The 21,157-nt window shown below is 38.3% G+C and overlaps 1 protein-coding gene across 2 annotated transcripts in view; it reads left to right on the forward strand.

Annotated features, from left to right (window-relative positions):
* MAP7 (microtubule associated protein 7) overlaps positions 1–21,157 on the forward strand; it is a 139,679-nt gene that overhangs the window by 101,423 nt on the left and 17,099 nt on the right. For both annotated transcript variants that reach the window (XM_054722679.1, XM_054722678.1), the window contains exons 4-10: positions 961–1,124; positions 2,672–2,789; positions 6,309–6,419; positions 11,651–11,764; positions 16,468–16,595; positions 19,983–20,098; positions 20,409–20,692. In XM_054722679.1, the coding sequence (XP_054578654.1) occupies positions 961–1,124; positions 2,672–2,789; positions 6,309–6,419; positions 11,651–11,764; positions 16,468–16,595; positions 19,983–20,098; positions 20,409–20,692 (1,035 nt within the window). The remainder of the gene's footprint in view (positions 1–960; positions 1,125–2,671; positions 2,790–6,308; positions 6,420–11,650; positions 11,765–16,467; positions 16,596–19,982; positions 20,099–20,408; positions 20,693–21,157) is intronic.

The raw sequence follows: 21,157 nt of genomic DNA on the forward strand, positions 1-21,157 counted from the left end.
TATCCACAGGTTTCAGGGTTTATGCTTTAAATTTCGTTTGGATACTTTTGTCTACAATGTTAGTAACTCATATTAAAGATGTGTTAAGTTATCCTGGCTCAAGAAAGCTTCTTATTAAAATATTAGTTTTGTATATTTTCCCCTAACAGGAGGAAGGAACATGTATATGTGAGGAAGAAAAGAAGCATTTCGTCACTGAACACTATTTTTTGAATTCTGTGTTTCTATTCATTTCGTGATGTTTTCTTCTCTAACTAGGTTATGAGCTCTTCAGACACAACATCAGTTGCTGATTTGGCCCCTCACATTGCTTAGCTGACTCAGTGTGATATGTCTGTGAGGCATTTAATATACCTTTTATTAACTATCACTCTTTGGGATTTTCTCCCAAGTCCTTTTAATTCTGTCAGAGAACCAGTGCTGTATTGAAACAAATGTAGTCACATTTTCAATCTGAAGAATATCTCATTTTTTAAAACGAGAGAGACGGATAGTACTATTGGTTTTTAGGGCATCTTATCACTATCAGAATTGAGAGCAGAGCATGTGATATATATATTATTCTATTGTAATAATCCAGGTTGTCCCAAAAAATGTATATATACTTTAACATCTGATAGCTCACTTAATGTTTCCTTCTTTTCAGGTTTAACCCATGGGAATTGGTAATTATTCAAAGTGTATATACATTTTTGGGGACACCTTGTATATCAAACTAGAAGACTGTAGGAATTCCCAAAGAGCAGAATTCCATTCATCTTCTTCAACCTCATTGTTAGCATATGAAATAATGCTAAAAATTAACCACAGTACTTTTTTCCTGAAAATTTGAAGAAAGCACAGGCCAGCTTGGTTACTACAAAACCGAAGAACCCATATGTGTTAAGTGCACGCCGCTTACACAGCCCTGACTGTTCAAGTTTTGAAGCTGCCTGTGTTTGATTCGCCTTGTCTTCCTAGCTGCGAGAGAAATACTCTGGTTAGAAAAAGAAGAGCGAGCCAGGCAGCACTACGAAAAGCACCTGGAAGAGAGGAAGAAGAAGCTGGAAGAGCAGAGGCTGAAGGAAGAGCGGAGGAGGGCTGCTGTGGAGGAAAAGCGAAGGCAGAGGCTAGAGGAGGACAAAGTAAGGTGCCGCCCTGGGAAATGGGTGGGAGGCACATCGATTGCAGAAATGCAGCGGACTCGCGATGAAACTTCCCATTACGGTGCTGAGACGCGTGGCAAAATTGTCTCAGAGTAAGCAGCTGGACAGACAGACACAGTGTGGAAGGAGGCTGGGGTGTGGAAGTCTTGTAGAGAATGGTGTGCTTGTTCCTATTTCCACAGAAACTTTAAAAGCCCATTTTCTCTGCTCTAGACCTATAACTTCTTTATGTTCAGTTAATCTATACTGAAATACCAAGACCACTCCAAGTCATTGGATTTCTTTTTTTGTTTGCTTGTGGGGTTTTTTTGTTGTTGTTAATTCTCACCCAAGGATATTTTCTCCATTGATTTTCAGAGAGCGTAGAAGGGAGGGAAGAGACACAGAGAGAGAAACATCAATGTGAGAGAGGCACATCAATTGGTTGCCTCCCACATGTGTGCTGACTGGTGCCGGGGATCAAGCCTGCAACCCTTCAGGGGATCAAGTATGTGCCCTTGACTGGAATCAAACCCGAGACCCTTCAGTCCGCAGGCCAACGCTCTACCCACTAAGACAAAGCAGTCAGGCCCAGTCATTGGATTTCTATAGGGCTTTACCATCGACAAACTTTTTCACATGCTAGATTGTCTCATTTATCCCTAGTCAACCCTTGAATCTTGGCAAAAATGGAAATATAGAATTAAAATGGGTAAAATAACAAGGTTATACAACTCAGTAAGTTGTGGAGTCAGATTCTAAATTCCATTGTTTAGGCATGGTACCACATGTGTTTAATATCTGTGTAAGGTAAGACCTGCACTACCGTGAAAGCATCACATTCCCAGTAGTAATAATAAAGATCATTTGTTAGGTACATACTGTATACAGCGGGCTTTTTCAACTGGCTCCTAATGATTTCAATAACTGTTCCAGGTTGATAATATTCTCACTTTAAGATAAGGTGTAACCCTGGCCAGTGTGGCTCAGTTGGTTGAATGTCATCCCCATGCATCTAAAGGTTACCGGTTGGCTCCCCGTCCAGGGCATATACTCAGGTTTCCGGTTCAATCCCTGATATCTCTCTCTCTCTCTCTCTCTCTCTCTCTCTCTCTCTCTCTCTTCCCCCCTTCCTACCCCCTCCCCTCTCTCTCTCTCTCTCAAATCAACAAAAACATTTTTTTAAAAAGATCAATAAAAACATATTTTTAAAAAAATCTATTTTCTAGATGTTAGGAAATAGATTAGGAGTACTGAGGTCAAGTACTCCCTCTCACTCCACTCTGTCTTAAGTTAAAGAAGCCTTGCTCTGGCTGAGTAGCTCAGTTGGTTAGAGCATTGTCCCCATACGTCAAGGTTTCGGGTTTGATCTCAGGTCAGGGCACATACAAGAAGCAACCAATGAATGCATCAGTAGGTGGAGCAATAGGTCAATGTTTCTCTCTCTCATTCTCTTTTTCTCTCAACTCAATTTAAAAAAAAAATGTTTAAAGAAACCTCAAACAACCAGGTTGAATCTAATCATCAGTTGCTCTATTCCATTTAAGGAGCGCCATGAAGCTGTTGTACGACGTACGATGGAAAGGAGCCAGAAGCCAAAACAGAAGCATAACCGGTGGTCATGGGGAGGCCCTCTCCATGCGAGCCCCAGCATTCACAGTACAGGTAAACGGGCGGTGACCACTTTCTCAGTCCCTTTTTTGTTTTTCCTGAACAGTAAATGTGCAGTTGCTTCTTTTTCCTAAGTCTGTGCTTGCAAAACAAAAATCCTGCTGAAACAATGACACTACAATTAAATGATGCTTCTCCTGTTTGAGGATAAGAGGGTGATGGAGGTAAGAAGATAAGATTCCCCCCCCTTAACATAGACTGCTTTTCTCATTTGTTATAAAAGTCCTTGAGGAGAGAGAAATCTATGCAATGCTTCTAAATAAACATGCTAGTTTCAACTCTACATTAGTCTAATTAATTTACATAGAGTTTCAGGATTATGAAATTGGTTCGCCAGTTTTACCTTTTACACTAGAAGAATCATAGGCCTATTGACTAATTAAAATCAATACTATGAGCTTATGTATTCTGACCCTAAATGTATGCAACACTAGCTTTGTAAGAGAAAGTGCAGGTTTTGAGGCTACAAATAGTAGATGTCTTAGCTATTCCCTTGTTCTTAAATAGACATGAGAATACTGAAATTTGGAATTAGTGAAAGGCCTTATTTTTGTACTGTAAATTCAATACACCTTGAATTTATATAGTGTGTCAGTTCTTTTTCATTTGTGTGAGTCTGATAGCCTCTTTTTTTAATTTACTTTGAAAAGTCATTGTCTTGCATTCTGTCCCCAGGTGGTTTTGTTGAATCATCATTCACCTTTCTCGATTTAGCAGGCCTGGACCACCACTCCACAACTTTGGGTGGTACTAGAAAGTCTGGTACAGACCTCCCCATGATTGCTGATTGCCTGACCTGTAGCTAGCACCTCAGACCTGGGGCCAGAGTTCATCAATAGCTGGACCATCACCACCTTAGTCATAATGCTTGCTTAATATCCTATTGCATAGACCTAGATCTGGGATATAGCACAGTGTTTCTTAAGTGTGATAATATAACTCAGGTGACTTGAAGCTGTTGAAATAATTACATGGGATATGTTTACTTTCTCCTTAAATGATCATTTTAAGATAAGACTTTTAAAAAATGGGTTTTTTTTTTACTGAATAAATTACTTGGGATCAAAGCACATCCAGTTTGGTTTCCCCTCCACTCTCCTATTCCATCCTTGTGTAGCCATCTGGAGTTGTAATCTAAATGTTAATGGATTTTTGTTTGTTTGCTCTGTTCTCTTTCATTTCTAACATTTAGTGTATTTTCTATAACCCCTTCATGTTAAAAAAGTCTAAAACCATATTACCACAATTTACTTTTCTATCAGAGTGAATCAAAATGGAAAGCAGTTTTCTTGGCTCTTACTTGGTGGGGCACCTATCAAGTCTATGATTATTAGGATCATTTACGGATGATGTTTCACTCTAGGGATAGTTTTACACATATGTTCCATGTAGAAAAGCTGTCATGGTACATATTTTTATAACCTTACTGTTTTTCTTTGACTTGGCTTTGTTTTTCATCTGTAGGCAGAAGTAGACTCTGTTACAGATTTTCTTTGAAGGGAAATAAAGTTCCCTTGCTTTAATTCTTGCTTTCACATTCAGAGTTCAATAAATGACCATTAGTACTGTCACTCAGAGAAAGAGAGTGTAAACTATTGGATAAAATTTGTTTTTATAAGGGCTGTGGATGAGAGAAAATTGCTGCTACATAGACGGGAGAAGGTTGGAAATAATGGGAATACACCAAAGTTCTCAAAGGTCAGAATGATCTGCTGTGACCTCGAGAGCAACGACCAGACCTTCCTCATTTTGAATACCCCTTACTACACAGCAATGCCTGCCTCCTGGTGGTACTCATTCAGTGTTCACTGACCAACAAACAGGTCCTAGAAATTAAATTAAATTTAATCAGATTAAATCAGTGTGTTGTCTGACTGCTCCCACGTCAACTAGCCCTGGCTTGTAAACTTTATACTGTTTAAGCCAGTTCGTCAAAAATCCTTTTGTGAATTTGTGTTTGGTTCAATGAGAAAAATGAATGATTAAAAATGATCTTACTATGTATAAAGTAATGTAATAAATATATATTATACCCCCATAATTTTAACCATGCAGGATAGGCCTGCATGTAGACACAATTTTCCTCTTAGAGCTTAACATATAAAGCAATATCAGAAAATGGATTGCTCTAAAATTACCTGGAATTATCTTTCATTATCCTTCCTTGTGCGCTTGAACCTCATAACTCAGGTGTTCCTTTTGACATTTTATCCCGAATCTTTATGTTAGGAACACCCTCAGGGCCCATCAGTTAAGTATAAATAAATTTGAGTCACAGAAATGATGTCTGGATTTTTTTAATAACTAAATGCTTCAACCATAAAATGAGCCCCAATAGGAGATAGAAATCTCTGATGCTGGTGGAAGACTTGCTTGCTCCCTCTATACTGTAAATAATGGCCAAAAATGGTTATTCTGTGGGGGGAAATTTACTGTAAAATTTGTACTACCAAGGTTAGTTAGAACAATAGCATCTAGGTTTTGAACGACTTTCTCCCACAAGGAATATTTTGGTTTGTTTTTGGTTTTAGAAGATGTGAACAATAGAAAATTAAAAAAATATATGGCAAAACCCCATTACCTTTGGCTATTATAGAACATCTACCTGCCTCCTAAATAAATATGATGAGATTTTTAGACTTTTAATATACACAATTTTATTCAGGGAATATGATTTATGATACCAAGTATTGTTACAACTTGGTTCCACTGTACAGACAGCAAACTAATAGACTTGATTTTTGCCCTTTAAATGACTGCTATTTCTCTTCTGACTTGACCTTTAAGAATTGCTCCAAAATTACTCGACTGCAGGATGAACAATATTGTTAATATACTTAAAGGAAGGAATTCTGATTTTCTTTCTATGACTGTCCGTTTTGTCAGGCAAGTTTGTGGACTGTTTCTACTTTGTAAACCATACTAAACTCTATGTTCTAGGCTTAGAGATATGGTTATTAGTAGACATTTTAGAAAGAAATGCTATAGTGCTTCCTCTTCTTTCTTGTTAACCTATTTTCCTATAATGAACTTTCATGCCCTGGGTGCAAATGACCCTGCGAGCCAAGCTCTCAGCAGATACGCAGAACCTGGTGTTCTTTGTCTCCTAGTGTTTACTCTCTGTTTTACCAGCACTGTGTCAACCCTATTGTTCCTGCTTTGGGAAATGATAAAGGCTGTCACAAGTATGGCCCTCTCTTTGCTTCACAGTCTGCCTCCATTGTTTTAGTTGCCCTCCACTGGCCTTCATTCCTCATATTATAACCTCATGCTTGAATTTCCCTGGCTGACAAACTGGTGAGCTGAATATTTATTTTATCCCATAAGAAAAATGAATTTTATTTCTACCCTTTAAGTTACCTTTCAAATGTCCACTTGGAAAACTGTGCTATCACGAAAGATCTAGGGATAGAGCTGAAAGCATCCAGTCCTAGTTTTTCCTTCCATCAGCGAACTAGGAAATTGCAATCCTGCATGCTGGCTGTCAATTAGCATTATCTCCATTTGTTTTAGATCCAGACAGGCGGTCAGTTTCCACCATGAATCTTTCGAAACATGTTGATCCCGTCATTAGCAAGCGGCTCTCCTCTTCATCTGCAACTTTACTAAATTCTCCAGATAGAGGTACAGTCAAAAGGCAAACAAAAAAAGTGTTCTGTTATTTACTTTATGCTTTTTTTTCTGGATGTTTACAGATAAAAATAAGCATCTGAAGTTGCTTTCCCTACGTTTCTTAAATAGGAAGAAAAAAACTTCAGAATAAAAAAGCAGTAAACGGCTGAGCAGCATTTTCCTTGCGACAAGAACATTTCTCATTTTAGAACTTGGCTGAATGATTGCATTTAGCAGTGATGAAAGCGGTGCTTCTCTCAACTCTTTAGTAACTGAGTTTACAGCTCCAGAAATCACCCACTTATCCACTAACATGCAAATAATCTTTATTATGAACATTTATTTTACTTCAATCATACTGTCTTTGACTTTTCATCTGTACTTTGGGAATTCCAGTCTTTGATTTTCTTTTAAAAAGAAAAAATACTTCTTAACTGATTCATGTTAGTAGATTTCATTTTGCTAACTTCTCATTTAACCAAACCTTTCTTGCCGCATTTCTTGTGTTTGTGTGACTGGTTTTTTTGGTTTCCATTCATTTACTCTTAAGGGATTTGGCCTAACTTCAAGAATATCATCAGTGAAGCCTCCTAAAAATTTTAATAATCATAGTCCTCCAGTTAACATTTTACTTTAATTTTGAGTTTTATTCATCTTATGGATTTACAGTACATGAATGTTATTTATTAAATGAAAGTTTTATTTTACATATTTTTATATATCATGATGGGAAAAACCAAGCTTTTAAGATAAGCTACTTGTTTTACATAATTTAAATTATTTTAAATTAAAAAACAAAACAAAAATATTATTGTGCAATATAAAAATAATACTCTTTGAAAGTAACAAGTTGTGGTTACTTTAAGTGTTTTATTAAGAAACTGATGGGGAAAGGTTCAGTGTTTATACTAGTAGTCTTGAAAAGGAATGTAATGTGTGCATGTTCTGTATGTGCGTATGTGTATTTGTGTATTTTATATTGTATAAAAATTATGGTGTCATAATGTACAATATTATATGTGCTGATGTTGTTTTATAACTAATCTCCTAATACAGTAAATATTTGAACAACTTCCTGTTCTTGCCTTTTAACTTAAATCATTCCTTTTTTTTCTCTTTAACCTAATTTGCCTAAATCAATATTAGACATGTAGTCAAATTAGAGGCCTTTTATAAAGTATTATGAATTAAAATTCCTTTCATAAATAGCCTTTCTTTTCAAACTCATTCCCCTAACATAACCTAAAATATAGCGTGTAAATGCTATTCTTACAGTTGTCTATTCTTCTTTTCTTTGGAGCTAGTCACTTATTCTAATTTCATACTTTTGGGGAACCTGGATATCAGACAAGCTACATTTGGGACTTTACACTACTTTTAAGTTAAACCTTGCATGCTGCCTCCTACAGTACACAGCTAAGTTAGGGTAAGGTTGAGAGTGGGAGATGGGCAATAAGCCAGACAACATCCTGTCCACACTTCCTATGAAGGACAATGCTGAGTCAACTAGAGAGAAGATGTTTTCTAGATTCTGCGTGATAATATCTGATTGGATATCCTTAAGAAAAAGGATCTTAAAACTTCAGGGAACTTGTTGGATGACTCATCTACTCTAGTTGGGGTAAGAGTCCCAAATAGATGAAGGGCCTGAACCGGTATCCTAGAGGCTGACTGTTAGAGAAGAGGGACTAGAATAGTGATCACCAGCTCCTAACCCATGTTGCTACACTGCATCTTCAGGTTTTACCTTCATGGATGCCCTTCCTAAGATCAACTCTGACTCTGTGCATTCTTCCTTTGGGAAAGGTTAAGGGTCAAGGGAAGTTTAATAAACAAGTCATAGCTGGGGCCAGGAAACTGCCCCTTGAATCATGGTACAGGCTTATAAAACTGAATACTAAGCTGACCAATAGGATAGGAGGGAGGCACTAAATTGGGGAGTTGTGTTTTTTTTTCCATTTATCAAAAAGTTTCTGGATCTAACAGATTTGGGTCATCCAGGGTTTCCTTCAGGTCCAGGAAACAGTTTTTTTTAAGTTAATCAAAAACCTCAAGAGGACAGTGAGAAACCTGGGTCTTTTAAAGAGAATAGAAATTCTTCTGAATTTGAACTTCCTAATTTAGAAATTTAAATAATTTACTTAGTTTATTTTATGCTATTTTTAAAAGTTGGTTATGCTTTATCATCAAATTAAAAGGCATTTTTATTAAATTACTAAAGTAGAGGCTTTTACAGACTAATCTGTTAGAGGATATATCTATATACCATTACTAGGTGCTTTGAGATTTCTCAACCTCACAGCACAGGCCTGGGAGCTCGTATTAAACTGAGGCTCTGATATTCTCAAGGTTGATATTCAGCTGGTACTGGTTATTAAAAATACTCAAATATTTTCATACCAGTTGGTAAGTATTCACTTCCCCAAGCTGTGCTTCCCCGGGTCCTCCAGAGCTAATGAGTGGCATCCATGTCCTACCAGTTTTTAAATATTTTGATTACCACACCTGAATTACCACATCATAGACTGATAAAATGACCCGAGTTAAAAGAAAACCCCTGCAATTGCTGCAATAGAGTGAATATTGCCACTGGAAATTTTTACATTAAAAGTGTGTATTTCTTATACCCCTGCAATTGCTGCAATAGAGTGAATATTGCCACTGGAAATTTTTACATTAAAAGTGTGTATTTCTTATTAACTTAAGTTACCTGCTTAACCAGCTTTTTTCTCAAGGGCAAATAATAAGGAGTTTTTTTTAAAGTAAGAATGAAGTCACCTACTCTTTGCTTAAAATTAGTCCATACATTTTTTCTTAGAGTCTAGGACAGAGGACATGGTGTGGTAGATCTCAAACTGAATTTTGCACATAGGCATGTTCTGCTTGACCTGAGCAGGGGATTTGTTGTTGTTGTTTTTCATTTGAATTAATTGGCATCATTTTAAAAATGGAATATATAATTTAGGTTTTCTACTTTTAATGAAAAATCAGGACCTGGCAACACTTGCCTGGTTTCTCCATCGTCTAGAACCAAATAATGATTTTCTGCTCATGGGGAATATGCAGGTACAAATATCTAGCATGTTTGTTTGCCTCCCTGGTCCGGGTGGTCTATTATGAGGATTGTCAGTAACTCATTTTTAAGGGCTTAAACAGGATCGATACTTTAGAGTTATTTCATGAGAATTAATATCTCTTCATTCCAGAGTTTATCATCTTAAAATCAGGCCCCTCTAAGTGAAAAAATAAAACATAAACTCACTCTCCTGTCCATACCTTTACTAAAAAGTTACCTTATGGAAGAGATCTGTCTCTCTTTTGCTCAGGGCATAGTTGTGAAGGTGGTAGAAGAGGGAATGTGTCTCTTAGCAAAACCATCCATTCACAGGTCGGAGCTTTAAAATCATCTCTTTGGATGTGCTTTAAATACAAGTCAAAGAGGGTTTTTAACGATCTTCATTTGAGGCAAATTTTAGTTGGTGCCTCAAAGATGCACAGAAATGAAGTAATTGAACTTAATGAAGGGGTAGGGTAGAGAGACATGTCTTTTTGATGATAAACCATCTCTGCAGTTCTATTTTATCTAAAAAAGGAAGCATTCATCTCTTCTTCCCTTTCTCATCTACTAAAAATAGAGTTCTGTGGAAGATTTTAATTTAATCCTAATCATTTTCCCCCATTGATCTTCTGTGGATGTATTGTAATTCTAGATTACAATATTTTTGTTGTTGATACACAACACACACATACACTACCCATTCTGCAATTTGTAATTAGCATGTTTCTGAATGTACATTATACTACCTCTGTACCTATTACATTGGTTTTTGTAATAGATCTTTTTGTTAATATCTTGCTGTTAGATAAGATTTAATTTAACCATGAAGGCTCTCCGAATAACCAGAAAAAGCTAATAAACAATTCACTGATTATTAAACTCACCAGAGCCTTGATCAAAATAGTCACTCTTTTTTTTTTTTTAAGTCAGATAATTAAGGTTCTTATTGGAAGTTGGTACCTCTTCGAGATAGAAGCAAATATTTTCTATAACACATTGTAACACTGGATGGCTTCTGATAACTAAAACTACTTTCCTAGAATATAAATGCCATTCATTTCAAACATGTCATATAAAAGATTGTTATAAGAACAACTGCTCCAGAGGCAAAGGGACTTGTACCTGCTGTTTACCGTGAGGAACAGAATGGCCTTGCCAGGTTTAGACAGTTTTAAAGTCTTTTACAAGTCACTGGAAATGCATTCTAAAATAAAGATATATTATCACTTGAGTGATTTTTATAGACTTCTTTCCTGGAATTTTAGAAAGTAGCCTCTGCATTTTCATGGGCCATCAATGGAAGCTAACATAAGCAAAGTAATTTATTTATGATTGGCATGCATTTCCTAACAGTGGGCTTGCCAAGCCCCAATATAATTTGGGGCCATACTTCATTACATTATTTTAAAATTTACCTTCCAGATTCTTCACACCAACTAGTAATCTCCCATTTATGTTTATATTGGATTTTGGCTTCTCTGTTTAATTTTATCTTGCTTCAACTTTGCCCTTATGCTCCCCAAAAAATTTGTGTTGCTGTCAAACAGGGACCTGAAAGAACCTGACTTGCTGAATGGAAAAGTCAAAAGGAAATTCTATACAGAACTGTGCATGAGTCCTCTTCCGTTTTATTATCTTTAATTTCCCCCCATTTACCCACGTGACAATTCATGGAGATCTATCAAAATGTAATGGAGACCTTTCTATCTTTATTTACTTATAAATCCGGTCTTGCATTAAGCTGGCATGGCCGCTGGTGGAGCTGATTATTCAGGGTACTTAGGAAGCCCTTGGGCTGCGGTGTGCCAGCAGTCCACTGCCCATCCCGATAAGGGCAGACGGCAGATAGGTATGACTGGAGTCGGTGATACATGCCAAGCCTGTCGTGGAAATAACATTTCTGTTGTGTTATCTGTTGACTGCTGTAGGAGGGTGGTTAGCAAAAACTGCATCCATAAAACTAATATAGAGCCTGCCACAAAAGGAACCTTTGAAGAAAGGCAGTGCTCTAGAATAACAGCTCCTTTGGGTAGGTTCCTGTTGCCCTGACTCTTCACCCACTGTCCTCGCCAGAGAGCCCGTCTCTCTCGAAGGCCGGCATGTGGGAGCGATAGGTGTGATGCTCTGCACCCCCTCGCCCCTGGAAGGAATGCTTCTAACATCTTGCTTATGTGGTGACGTTTAGCTCGCCGCCTGCAGCTCAGCCCCTGGGAGAGCAGCGTTGTTAACAGACTGCTGACGCCCACGCACTCGTTCCTGGCCAGGAGCAAAAGCACAGCTGCCTTGTCTGGAGATGCAGGTAAAACTGTCCAGGTGCAACTTCCCTGGGGCCGGAAAGTCCTCCTTGTGAAGCATAGCTGAGCCTCCATCTATCTGATCACGTCTTCGTTTTTCCCAGTGTGTGCTTCTCTCTCCTCCGGGTGGAACAGCTCTGGAAATGTGTCTGTTGGTGTTGGTTTCATGCCCTGGCATTGTTTCCTCTTCGCATCCATCTTAGCATCTTATCTGGACACCAGATGCCAGGCAGACAAAGGATCCCCTCCCCGTGATCAGAGGCTTCAGATACTTCTGTCTGTTCAGAACATTCCCAGAAAGACCTGTCCCTTCCCCAACTTTCTTTCTGCCCTTGCATCTAAGCAGATGATCAGAGGCAGAAATAATTTAGTATACTAACATGTGGACTTGGGGATAAAAGCAAAGCGCAAGCCAATTTAAGCATACAGTTTCCTAATGTGGCTGTAGGCTGGCTACTTACCCTCCCTGGGTCAGTCTTTAATATGTCATCTCGGAAGAGTGCCCTTCCAAAACCCTTAAGACTTGTGGAGAAGGCTAATTATAGTGTTCTTATTTGTTACATACTTCGAAAATACAGTATGTAAAATGCACCAAGTACTGGTTATTATAATTAATTATAACCCCTTCTTTGAAATGCAAAACATGCCTGAATGAGCCAATTAATTTAATGTATCTAGCTGGAAGATACATATTAGGCTTTTGGCAACATCACATGGTGAGTTCATTTAGATATTCCCAGCTATCTTTGGGCACAGCTGGTATATCGATATAACCAGTCTACTAGCCCTCATCGTTGGCACTTAAGAAATCGCATAGCCTCTTCACAAAACTCCCTTTAAAAAACACTTTGCCTCTGCGGGCCTCTTCCTATCCATTAGCCCTCTTTACAAATAATAATTCTTGGTTTTATGATGTCTTTCATCTCTGGTTTCCAATGAGCTAATATCAACACTAATCCTCACAGTACCCCTGGGAGGTAGTCAAGAAAGCACGTTCAGGCATTCCCACCACCTGCCTGTGGAACCCAGTGACAAAAGTGATTTACCAGAGCCACTTAGGAAATCAGTAGACTGGACCTTAAACTAGCTTACCCTCCATCCTTGGCACCCCATGTGATGCTCTGTGTACCTTGTGCATTCAACTAGCTGGACCACTATGTTCTGTGTTTTCTGTAAAGTAACTTGTCAGCTATCATGTTACATCTGAGATTTTTCTGGAGGAAAAAGTATAGCTTATTTCAAGGTAGTTTTCTTTTCTTATGCCTGGGAATGGCATACTTTTATACAAGTCATGGAAGTTTTTCTTTAGGTCCAGCTAATTGAAGAACCTCTAAAACTGCTTTTCAGTTTTCTTTCATAGGATCTAAACAATAGTTTATGGCTGTCATGCTTATGAATCTCCATATTGTATGTATTCATACTAAAAGACTGCCTCGCAGCTAGAAAATTGTCTTTGTTTGCTATTTCTGTCATCACTAACTTTTGTCAATTCTTTCACTCTTCCTCTAGTCTTTTCCAACACCATTTCCTCATTTTCCACCCATTCTACCCACCCATCTTCCCACCTTCCTTCTTCATTGTTATGTTCAGTCAGGTGCTTTTTACCTCCTAACTGGTTCTTCTTTACTTTGCAACTTTTCCATTCTCCTTGTCACAGATTGACTCATTTCTTTAATTTACTTTAGTATGAAGCAATGCATAGCCTTTCCTTGAGTTGCCTGTTTCATTAATATGTTCCTTAGATTGTTGTTACCTGTTATTGCATCGGTACAGCTTATGGTTAATGAACCAAAACTGTTGGTTTCTAAAATTTCTCATATGAAATTACATATGTAAACATCTCTTACATATATCTTATCAAAAACACTTTTTCCATCTACTCTCATTGATTTTCCTTTCTTGTCTTCCCATTTTAGTGTTGCCCCTTGAGTTCATCTTATATCCAATTGCCACTGGCAAGAGGATGACCTACATCCAGAGCCAGGGTTACAATAGCAGATCAAAAACAGTCACCCCTAAGATGTTCAGTGATTGCAAACTTCCAGAACAAGCCATGAGAGCAGTTGAGAACTGAAAATCAGAGTCTCATTTGTACCTAATGCTTTGGCTTGACTTTTCCATGTCCACTTTAAAAAATACATTTAAAATAATTGTGATTATAAGAGCTCAGGATTAAAGGAGTTAATACATGTAAAATGCTTAGAATAGTGCCTGCACATAGTAGGCACTCAATACATTTAATATTATTAATTATTCTATTATGTAATTTTTCTATTCTCCATGCCACACTCCAACCACTTGAACTGCATTGTCTTTTCCCTTCACCCATCATTTCATATAGAAAATCTTGAATGATTTAAATTAAGGCACACTTGCTACCACGGATAGAGGAAATACAGATATTGTGGAAGACTTTCTCAAAGACAGTTCTATGGAAGAATTTTCATGTGTAACAAATTTACTTGGAGATAAGGAGAGCATTCTGGGGGGATGGGGAAGACAACTCTAGATTGCTCTTACTATTTCTTCAGAAGAGCAAGAGTATTAGAATAATTGACTCAAAGTTTCAGGTTTTTCAGTAGTTGCTATTAAGAACAACAAGGAAGCTCGTGAAATGTAATATCCTTAGAAGGAATTTATAGTGTTTATTTTAGCCAGGCAATGTTCCTTGAACAATTAAATTTGAAGGTTTTAGTGTAAACTACACTGATAGATTTAAGACATTTTCATCCTTTGATTAATGTTACCTCGGCACCAATAATAAAGAATAAACTGGAGGCATGATGAGATTGATTTACATCCAAAATGGTCTCCAAATTGCTCCATAAATACCCCCCAAAATAACTGTTTTCCACTAGACGAAAAAGAAATCATATTTCTGTGCTTTATTCCTTTTTCAGTGTCAGAGCAAGGCTGTTGTCTAGAGTTTCTTGATCCCCTAGCACGCTTAGTGGCCCTAGGCAAGGTGTGCCTCTCCTGGTCATTAATCCTACAGAAGTGCCTGGTGCCAGGATGTTATTTTCTAAATACATTTGATTGGCTTGGAAGAGTTTTACATTAATGAACTATTTCCTTGTCTGGGAAATGCAAATGCTTTGCTGTGGCACTTGAGAAAAGGTTATTTTCAAGTTATTTCCCCTGAGACCACAATAAACAAAATGAGAGAAGGTCCTCCTTCCTCACAATACAAAGGAATCTTCCTTCACCATTAAGATCTGAAACAAAGCTCTGTGTCACCTCCCAAGTAAGACACACACATTCTTTTCAGGAGAGCTGAGGGGATGCAAAATGTTTCTGTTTACCCTGAAGAAATAAAGTTCTGTGTTCAGATTATGGGGAAAGAGAATGCAATTTACAGTCTATTTACTGCCTTGACCATTGATAACCAGAAGATCCTGGCAGGCATTTGGTGAAAGATGCAGTCTGATCCACTTTCTGTCTATAGATTAAACCAAAATAAAAATATCTTTAAACTCTAACTCTGAAATTAAGATTATCCCAAATTTGTCTTGTAAACTTTTGAGTTTTTAATTTATTAATACTGTTAGTATATTCAGCTGGCATGAATAGTCTCTTTAAAAGAGTTGCTACCATCTCTAGAATTGGGTAAAACCATGTTCACAACAGTTCACTTACATCCGATTCTCCTCAGTGGTCATGTTTAATTGTCTTATTTTTTTGCTGGAGAACAAGATTTCTGGATGAGATCTGAAAATGAGCCTTGGAACCTTAGTGCCCACCCTTTAGATACCTCTGCATTATTTATTGTATGAATGAATGTCTTTAAACCATCGTTGCTCAGAATCCCTTGATTAATGACGGTGTTCCTTTGAAGGTGAATGGTCAGAAACTTTGTGGTTTTTCAAAAAATGTTCCATTTTGAGTAAAACTGTAAAGCTATGCATGATTCAACTTTATTTTTGGCAATTCTAACACACTTGTGTTCTATTCACCATTTTAAATGATGACATCCTGTTTCCCCATACATTCTGCTGCTGCTGCTTGTTATGAACCTTCAAATGCTTTGGCTTCTGGGGAAATCCACAAGCATGCATTTGATTTGCCTTTAAATGGATAAAACATTCACAGGATTTTTTTCTAGAAATTATTAGTTATCCTTCAAATTATTAGTTATCCTTATCACCTGGTAAGACGTGGTTGTTTAACATTTTTAAAAATTAGTTGCTTTTTTTTTTTTTTAAACCACTGCCTATTGAACTTTACTCCTGAAATAGTCGCTTGCTTGCTCGCTCGCTTCCTATCTTTCCACCTTTTGTTCACTCTTAAAGCTAACTAGGAAAAATGTGATTATAAAGCAGGCCTCATATAAAAATTACCTATCATTAATGTAGCATTTTACCAAACCATGAGTTTATACGAATATTAGGCCATTGCTTTCCATCATTATTGGATTACGTCTATTTCTTTAATCACTATTTAAGTAGCCAAAGAGCTTGTATGTTCCAGATTTTTCATTTGGACATGCCTTCCTCTTGGACACACCACAAACTGACAGGACTGTGAGGAGAGTTGAGTATGAGGGCCTGGATACCTGTAGGTAATAACATCTTCTCCCTGCTTTTCTCTCTATCTCTGCTTTGCTCCTTTTCCTGAACCTGCTTTTGGCTTTCCTTCAACTGCTCCTCTGGCACTCTTGTGTGTAAAACAATCACCTGCACCCTAGTTATCCCCATTTGTCCTCGTTCAGCATCTTGCAGCCCCATCAACATCATGCCCTACAAAGCTACACACTCTAGAAATCCGATGGATCGAACAAAATTCTTAGTAACACCGCCCGATGGCTCTGCGCGGAGGAGGACTATTTACGGCACAGCGGTGAGTAGCCTTTGGGGGTGACCAGCAAATCTGTGCTATTGCTTGTGCAGAGTGGACACATACACACCCCCGCCCTCCCAGGTGCAGAGTGGGTGTAAGATTGGGACATGGTGACATGCACCATCCCATCTGTCCCACCAGTCCTGAATCTGGTTGGCTGAGTGGTAGTGTCCCCATACTTCCTCTCCACTTGGAGATTTTACTCCCAAAAATTTGATATTTGAACATAAAAACTTTTCTTTATTCAATCGTGTCTGAGTGACTGAACTACCCATTCTGTAGGTTGCCTTCTTACCCTGTTGATTATGTCCTTCATTACACAGGATTTTTTAAGTTTGATGTAGTCCCATTTGCCTATTTTTGCTTTTGCTACTTGTGTTTTGGTGTCATATCCAAACCTTTACCGAATCCAATATTATGGAGCTTCCCCTATGTTTTCCTCTAGGAATATTATAGGTGTAAGCCTTACATTTAGGTCTTTTATCTATGTTGATATAATTTTTGTATATGGTATAAGGTAACGGTGCGGCTAAATTTATTTGCTTGTGGATATCCACTTTCCAAGCACCAGTTGTTGAAGAGACTGTCTTTTCCCCATTGATTGGTCTTGGCAGACTTTTTAAGGATCCTTTGATTTTTGTCACAAGGGTTTATTTTTGGGCTCTCTGTCTATTCCATTGGCCTATATATTTGTCTTAATGCCAGCACCACACTAAATTTTTAAAATTTAGTTTATTGGGGTATACCACACTTTTAATTACTGTAGTTTTGTAATATGTTTTGAAATTAGAAGTGTAAGATCTCCAACTTTGTTCTTTTCAAGATTGTTTTGGCTATTCAGGGTTTCTTGAGGTTCCATATGAACTTAAGATGGATTTTTCTATTTCTAAAAAATAAGTAACATTGGGTTTTGATAGGGATTGCTTTGAACCTGTAGATCGCTTTGGGTAAAATTGATACCTTAATATTAATAAGTCTTCCAGTCTATGAATACAGGATGTTGTCTCATTTATTTGTGTCTTCCTTAATTTCTGACAGCAGTGTCTTCTAGTTTTCAGTGTATAGGTCTTCCGCCTCCTTGGTTAAGTTTATTCCTAAGTATTTTGTTCTTTTTAATTCAATCATAAATGGAATTGTTTTCTTAATTTTCTTTCAATTTTAATTTTAATTCATTTAGATCTAAATTCAAATGGCTACAATTGAGCACTTGAAATATGTTTTGTGAGACTAAATTTAATTTTAACGTTATTTAATTTTAATTAATTTAGACCAAGTTCAAATAGCCAAATGTGGCTAGTGGCTACCATATTGGACATCATAGATTTAGAACATTTCTGTCATCACAAAAGATTCTACTGGACAGTGCTGCCTTAGTGTCTGTTTGTTTTGTCTCTCTTAGAGGTTATTTGTATTTTAAACCTAACTCTAATTGTCTTGCTGGGAAGTTGTCCAGGTCATTGACATGAGCAGAAGTTCCACCTTAGCCTTATGGAAAGTGTTAACAAGAAAGATTATTGTACAGACCACTGGCTATTTACTCAGATCAGGATAAGAATATATGTGTGGTACCCAAACAAGTGATTGATTGGGTACAAAATCAATGAAAGGATAAAAACATCTATCTGCCTGGGAGGGTATTATATCAAGTATTGAGCCTTTTTCCAAACTGTTTTCCCACTGCTCCCCTAACCCTTTAAGGTGATTTAAAAGGAGGTCAGTTTTAGGAAAGAAAAAATTGGTTCAGTGCTACTTTTAAAAAAAGACTGAGTATTGTACACTTGTATATGTAGTTTCATTCTCTGATAACTGTCTTATCAAGGTACAGATGATGAGATTCATCCCCAAACCTTCTACATCACAAATCACCCTTCCTTGTTTTCCCATTCAGATCTATCCTTGATCTGACTTCAGCCAAATAAAAATGTTTTAAATAAAAAGGGAAAAAAGCTACTTGAAGTGCTTAACCCCAGCCTCCCTTGTGAAGAGCCCTGAGCCTTCCCCTCCAGGGACTGATCCACGAGAGGCATAATTACCACCCTGTACACCTGTCAGCAGGGTCCCATATGGTGGCTGCTGCTTCTGCTACACAAGGACTGCAGTTGGTCTCCGAGGCCCCACCTCCCACACTGAGACCAGAGATGGGGGCAAAAAGTGGTGATGGAAGCCTCCAGTGATACAGAGCTGCCACGCATCTTATGAAGATCCTTGCTGCCCCACTCTTTATGTATTGTATTCTGGAAGACATTGAGTATTATTTGATACTAGATTTGCCCCACTCCCATGGCCCCGTCCATCCACTCAGATGCTACTAAGGAAAGGAGAGAAGCAATTAGAAGGGACGGTGAAGGAACAAAAAAGGTAGGAAGACAGGAGTTGATGCATGAACCAGGCTAGAAAAAGAAAGAAGAGAAGGTACACTGCGAACTTATTGGCCCTGAGAGTAGATAATATTGTGCCCCTTTCCTTGAATACCCGCCGTCTGCTTTCCTGAAAGGGTCCCACAGAGTGAAGAACTGCCAGGTGCTCACACAGGTGCCTCCTGCAAGCATCCATTTCCATCCCAGAACACTGTCGGCGAGTTTCAGATACTTGAAATGAGCCTCTTGTACCCTGTGCAGTTTTTTGTCGTGGTTAATGTTAGACGATTAGAACACTTGTCTGCGTTTCCCTTTGCCCATTCCAACTTAGGGAAGGTGTCATCTCTCTGGCTGGATTCCTGGTTGTCAGTGAGAGGAGAGCTGATGTTTTGGCCCACCCTCAGATTACAATTGCGTCCCTAGTGAAGAAGACTAAAAATAGCTAAAATTCCTCACCTTGAACCTGACTTTTTCTTCAAGAGCAGAAAGACACTGAGTAAGAACTTGTTAGTATAACATCAATTTAAAAATATTAATTAAAGTCTGATATAGCTGACATGTAAATTAAAAAAAAAAAGATTGAGCTATGGTATGTTCCAGAAAAGTGCTAAAGAATTTAAAGATATAAAGTGTATTTTAATTAAAAATTGGCGTGGAGGAGACTGGAAGTGACTTATATTTTGACATTTGTGTGGGTTAAACCAGATTATAAGAGATTTTGCTCCCAGTAATTTTAGATACAAAGTACAGGTACTTTCTAAAAATACAAGTGTGTTTTTTTCTTACAAATGTAAATCCAAATCACACATCAAGAACCTTCTTATTAGTGTCACATTATGTGACTTTAGTATAATGTTTGCTTTAAAGCTAACACAGGCCTTTTGTTTGGGGTGGAATGGAGATATGTAAGGAAGGTTAGAAAATATCTAAAATGTGACTCGATGGATTGCAGCTCCATTGCTGAATACCCTGAATTGGGTTGTCTGACGCATGGGGAACAAATCTAATTATTGTGTTTCTCTGAACTTAGGGCCATAAAAGAGAGAGGGAGAGAGAAAACCTACCCTCCCACCGCACATCCGGCATCCGAAGGGCTTTGTCTCCATCTCATCCCAAAGCCAGGTCACCAGCTTCCCCCCGACTGTGGTAAGTGGCATGTAAGAGGCTGGCGGGGTTGCTCCATGCTGGAGAAGTGGTAGCCTCTGTCCCCTGACAGGAAGCTGTTCCCCCTACACGGTTTGACCTTAACTTAGGGAATAACCTTTTTTCTTAAAGAAAACCGGTATGGGCCTTTAACGGGAATATTTCTGCATTTGTCACATAAAAGACAAATATACAAGGCTAAATACCTTCATTTCTTTTCCATATTCTATGATAAGGGCCTTGGGGAATGGAGATTCTGGCAAGCCTGTTCTGGCATGTTCCCTCCTCTTCATGCTGTGTGTTTGTTTCCCAGGCTCCCATCCAAGTCCCTTCCTCATTTGCCTGGCACACCCAGACCTACATCTTCCTTGCCTCCCGGACCAGTCAGAGCTACCCCTGCTCAGGTCCGGCCCCCATCCCCTGGCAACATCCGCCCTGTCAAGAGAGAAGTCAGAGTGGAACCTGAGAGAAAAGACCCCGAGAAGGAACCTCAGAAAGTTGCCAATGAGCCCCCACTAAAGGGTCGAACACCTTTAGTGAAGGTGGAAGAAGCCACAGCTGAAGAGGGGACACCTGGTGAGCCAGAGGATGCCTCTGGTAAGATCAACCCACTTGTGGTGGAACATGGGTTGCTTGCTCTTTCCCCTTTTCTCCTGCCTTCTTTATTCCCCTTTTGGGGGAATTAGAAATTTTATTCTGAGGCTAATTTGGGGACCTTTTCTTACGTATAGTTTTCTTACCTATAAAGAAAGTAGAATTGTACATCCAAAGCCCTACTGTTGGATGAGCCGTAGCATATTAATTCACTTATGGTTTTTAATTCCTTTATTATTTTCACAAAATGTGGTCTTCAGAGCACCAGCATCAGAATTACTTACGTTATCTGTTGCTGCGTTACAAATTATCTTAAAACTGTCCAGCTTAAATCAACAATTTTTATATCACACAGAGTCTCAGGTCAGACATTTGGAAGCAGCTTAGCTAGATTATTGGAGGATGGCTCATACACATGGCTACTGGCAGGTGGCCTCAATTACATGACATGTGAAACTCCTCATAGGG

This window comes from Eptesicus fuscus, chromosome 10 (genome assembly GCF_027574615.1).
Source record: "Eptesicus fuscus isolate TK198812 chromosome 10, DD_ASM_mEF_20220401, whole genome shotgun sequence".
Taxonomy (NCBI): domain Eukaryota; kingdom Metazoa; phylum Chordata; class Mammalia; order Chiroptera; family Vespertilionidae; genus Eptesicus; species Eptesicus fuscus.